At 49.0% G+C, this 4,342-nt stretch overlaps 1 protein-coding gene across 1 annotated transcript in view; it reads right to left on the bottom strand.

Moving 5' to 3' along the window:
• Nucleotides 1–3,644: 3,644 nt before the first annotated feature.
• Nucleotides 3,645–4,342, bottom strand: part of ERN1 (endoplasmic reticulum to nucleus signaling 1) — an 82,169-nt gene continuing 81,471 nt past the window's right edge. The window contains exon 22 of the mRNA XM_004374214.2: nucleotides 3,645–3,857. Coding sequence (XP_004374271.2) covers nucleotides 3,645–3,857 — 213 coding nt within the window. The remainder of the gene's footprint in view (nucleotides 3,858–4,342) is intronic.

Genomic DNA, 4,342 nt, shown 5'->3' with positions numbered 1-4,342 from the left:
CCGACTGGTAATGCTTTCTAGGTTGGTAGGCACTCCCCCGTCACAGCTTTTGGGATCCTGAAAAGGAATACTGCATCCAGCAAACACATCAAGAGCACGTGGTGAAAGGGGACTGGGTGGGACTTTGGCCGGAGGCGTTAGTTAAGGCTCCTCCAGTGTGAGGCTCACAGTGAGGTTTCCAAGGAACACAGAAAGGATTTAAGTGCTAATACAAAAAGCCAAGGCAGGGTCCTCGCAGGAAATCACTGCTTCATGAAGAAAACAAAGTATAGGAAGAGAGTAGACACTTTGGTTTCAAAGGCAATGAACAGCCCAACCCTGGAAGGCAGGACTTCTGCTCACTTGTTCAGAACACCTGGTGAATTTCTTCCTGGGGAAGTCAAGGCCAGGCTGATGAAGGAATGGGCAAAGAGGGGAAATGCAGGGAAACACAAAGAAAGGCAAGTTAAAAAACTAAAAGCAGAGAGAGAGCTGAAGAAAGAACTTGAAGAGGCTCCTTACAGGTGTGCAACACCTTCCTTCCAGCACCGCAGGCTGTGAAAGCTGAGCCAGCCCACCTTCCATGAGGACCACAAGGCTGAAGACCAATGGGACGGAGCAAGATGGAGTATGGACACGGGCTCAGGAAAACCACACCAGGCCAAGTCCAACTATTGAAAAGGAGGTGGGCAAGAGGAGAAAGTGCTACATCTATGAGAGAGGCAAGGTCGGAACCTCTGAATCTCTTTTATTGCAGTGACAAAAGAATTGCCAACGCATCACATGCACATAAAACCTTACCGAAAGCATCAGGGCTAACTCTGATGAGGACCTCTCGTCTCGAGTGGGTGAGAAGAAAACACTTTGCTGGATCCACTAACCTGTGGACCTTCCGATATAGTGTGTGTAACTGATGAGAGTGATTTCTCATTGGAAAGCGTCTATGACGACTATTGTACTCAGGACGAGGGGGAGGAAAACATCTTTGCACTCAGGACTTCAGATTTCATCCGTGAGATGGTTTAGTGACTTAGCAAGTAATACCAAGATTCCCAAAATGTAGATGCTCTGGAGCTCTTCTGAAAAGACTCAAAGCAACAAGAGAAATTCTGGCACATGTGCCAAAGACAAGTTCAATACAAAAGTTAAATAAATTATAGTGTCCTTTGGATTCCTAACAGATGTGTCTAAATTCTGTCTTAAAAATGAAGATAGTACACTTCTAAAATGTTAAACAGCCTTCCAGGAATTGGAGAAGTCCCATTACTTGAACTAAATATCCAACAGCTCAGCCATAACGGGACGTACAATGTTGTACAGGCTCTGCTCTCGTCCATAAGACAACTTCCCACTGCACTGCGTGCAACAGGAAACTGGAATTCTAGCAACTAGAATTGGATGTGCCAGATGATGCCCAAGGTCTGTTCCATGACAAGTGTCCTCATGAGACCTCTTCAAACCTACTGAAAGACTGACGAGTGATGGGGTTCCTACAGGTGAGGGAAGTCGGACAAAAGACGAGCTGCCCAGATCTGGTGGATGCTGGGGCACAGGCAGTTTTAAGGCAGAAGAGACGCAAACCCCAACTGCATGACCTGCCCCCACCACTTCAGTTTTCTTCGTTGCACTGATATTTCATTGTTGTTTCTCTCACTAGACGCTCTTAGGAAGGCAGAGACTTTGCCTACCTTGTTCATCTCTGTACCCCCGGCACCCAGTATCGTGTTGAATAAACGAGTTTCAGAGATTTGGGTGGTTAGGAACTAAAAGGATAAGTAGAAAAGGCATTGGAAAAAAGCTGTCACAGTGGCGAGCTGGGCCAAAGAGGGGGATGCGGCAAATACTGGGCAGCTAGAAACCACCCGGCTACTCCTAAAAGAAAAGTTCGGCTCTGAGGACAAGGCGAGGCAGCGGCCCCTGTGACAGGACAGAGAGCTGACAGCCCCATGAGGTGGTATTGTCTCCACCTTTGGACTCTCTTGCTCAGACCCCTTGGGGAGAACGGCGTCTAAAGCAAGCCGCAGCACGGTGAGTCAGAGTATGGGGAAGAGAGACTGCCTGGCGGTGTTCCTGAAAAACGGACCGTGTGGCAGAAGATGCCAATCTCTTGGGTTCCAAGGTCTAAATGAGGTAATCGATGAGGCTTAAAGATGTAGGATAATATTAAGGGAAAAAATCATTTCGTGCATTCTGAAAGGAAGAGAACTGAATTTTACAAAAGTCAGAAAAAGAGCTTTTGATGAGGAGGCGCTGATAAAAACACACACCGAAAAACATCTTATGAGAAGAAGAAATAAGTGATTTCTCTGTCAGTTAGTATAAAACTCGACGATAAAAGTCTTACTACAGAAAGGAATCTGAGTTCACCAGGACTGGCCCCAAGCAATCCGCTTGCTAGGCTTGAGCAAGTGCATTGGGAACACTTCCTCTCGGGGCCTGGCTGCATTTTAACCTCTAAGGCTTTTGGTAGAGAAAAGACAAGGATTTCTGACTGAAAATAACGTTACAAATTACATCAATTAAAACAATACCATGGCATTAACATAATTTAAAAACTATTACTTTGGAAATTAATACATTTATATAGTGTTTCTATGTTTTACTCTTCAGCATTAGAGAATGTTCTAGATATAAGCACTCTTTCTTGAGGAGAATAGGAATTTTTGGTACTTTAACCACACAAAAGAGAAGATGGATTATATCTCGTATCTCTTCTTCATGAGTAAGCTTAAGGTTAAGTTTAGCTTACTTACAGCTAAAGAAGTATTCTACAGTTTGATCAAAATATAAAGTTATTAAGATTTTCCAAGAAAACCATAAAAGCTTAATTACACAGTGACCTTGGCCTTGGCCCCAACTCACTGTGCATCCCCATTCCTGCTGGCCTCAGGGACAGAGGGACCTCATCACTTACTGCTGGCTCAAGGCTCTTGGATGGCCGTGAGGGTCCTGCTCAGCCTGCCCCCTCTGGTCCCAAAGGCCCGGCCCTGTCTGGTCTTGACTGCCCTCCTTGATGGCCAGAGAACATATCACTTCTTGCCTCCAGATGCTCCTGAACACCCCTAGATGGTCCAGGGCAGAGACCCACCGAGGGCCACTGTTTAGGCCACCAGCGTACTGGGCAGCACTCAGCTGCCTCCAGAACACAGTGTCCTCTGTGTCCAAGAAAAAAATGCAGACATGACCTCACCTTCCAGAATGTATCACTGACCCGTCCCTGCATTGCACCCTCTGCTCAAGGAGAGATGCTCCTGCTCCAGCACGTTGGCAAAACTTAGGATTCCCTCCTCTCCCTTCCTGAAAGGCTCTCTCAGCCCTTTAGGTTGACATCATATAGGAATTTTAGAAAGAAACATAAGCCTGAAGCAAGTTTATCCAGGTCAAAGGGGGCTCCTTTCACTGCCTCTGGGCTGGGCCCTCCGCTGTGGACATCCTGATTGTAAAGCTTTCACAGCCAACATCCTTCCAGCTGGTGGTCAGGAGGGGTCAGCTCTCCCACTTCCTGGAATCAGCATTATCTTCTGCTGGTGGCAGAGCGGCAGCTCAAGGCACTTGGTTGGGAAGCCTGGCCTCCCTGCTAAGCCGGGAGGTGTCACGTTCTGGGTTGTAGAGACCAGGCCCTCAGTCCCACCTGGCGCTGCCCAGAATGGAGGGGCCGCCTCGGCTCAGAGGGCGTCGGGTGGCAGCAGGGGCTGGGGCTCTGGGGGCTCGTGGCAGTAGTAGGGCTGGAAGAGTCTCTCGTGGCTACACAGCTCCAGGGCCCGGTAGGTGTGTAAGAGGAGGTGGGGGAAGCGGGATGTGAAGTAGCGCACGAAGTCATCTGGGAGGGAGCCCAGCGTCTCACGCACCTCTGTGGGCAGCTCCCGGTAGTGGTGCTTCTGTAAACGGGGTGGGCACACAGATAGAGGCTTAGTGGTTAGAACACTCAGCCAAGTGCTGGCAAAAGAGCCTTGTCTTAGTCAAGGAAGACAGAATGTTAGTGATTGAGTTCTCTGTAAAGAAAAGGAAAACAGGTTTATGCAACTCCACATTCACCCCAATCTCCTTGCCTGCATGCCCTCCTCCAGAAAGGGCCCAGGAAGGGGCCTCAAAGCTGGGAAAGACCTGGCCTGGGGTGAGCAGGGAGGGGCTCAGTCCCAGAGCAGCCAGTCAGAGGGGTGACAGACAAGCTTTCTGTGGTCAGGACCTGATGGGACTGCCTACAGCCTCAAGTGGAACAAAGTTGCCTGGAATTGGAGTGTTTGCCCCAAAGGGCTTAAGGCCTCTTCTGTTGCGGGGGCTGGGGTGGGGGCGGGGGCTGTTTGAAGGCTGCTAAGTCACAGCACAGGCTGAGAGCGCTCCCAGGCCCCTCCAAACAACAAGT

The sequence above is a fragment of the Trichechus manatus genome, unplaced genomic scaffold, assembly GCF_000243295.1.
Source record: "Trichechus manatus latirostris isolate Lorelei unplaced genomic scaffold, TriManLat1.0 scaffold00028, whole genome shotgun sequence".
NCBI classification, from domain to species: domain Eukaryota; kingdom Metazoa; phylum Chordata; class Mammalia; order Sirenia; family Trichechidae; genus Trichechus; species Trichechus manatus.
Note: the sequence above shows the minus strand (reverse complement) of the source record. Positions and strands in the feature narration are given on the sequence as shown.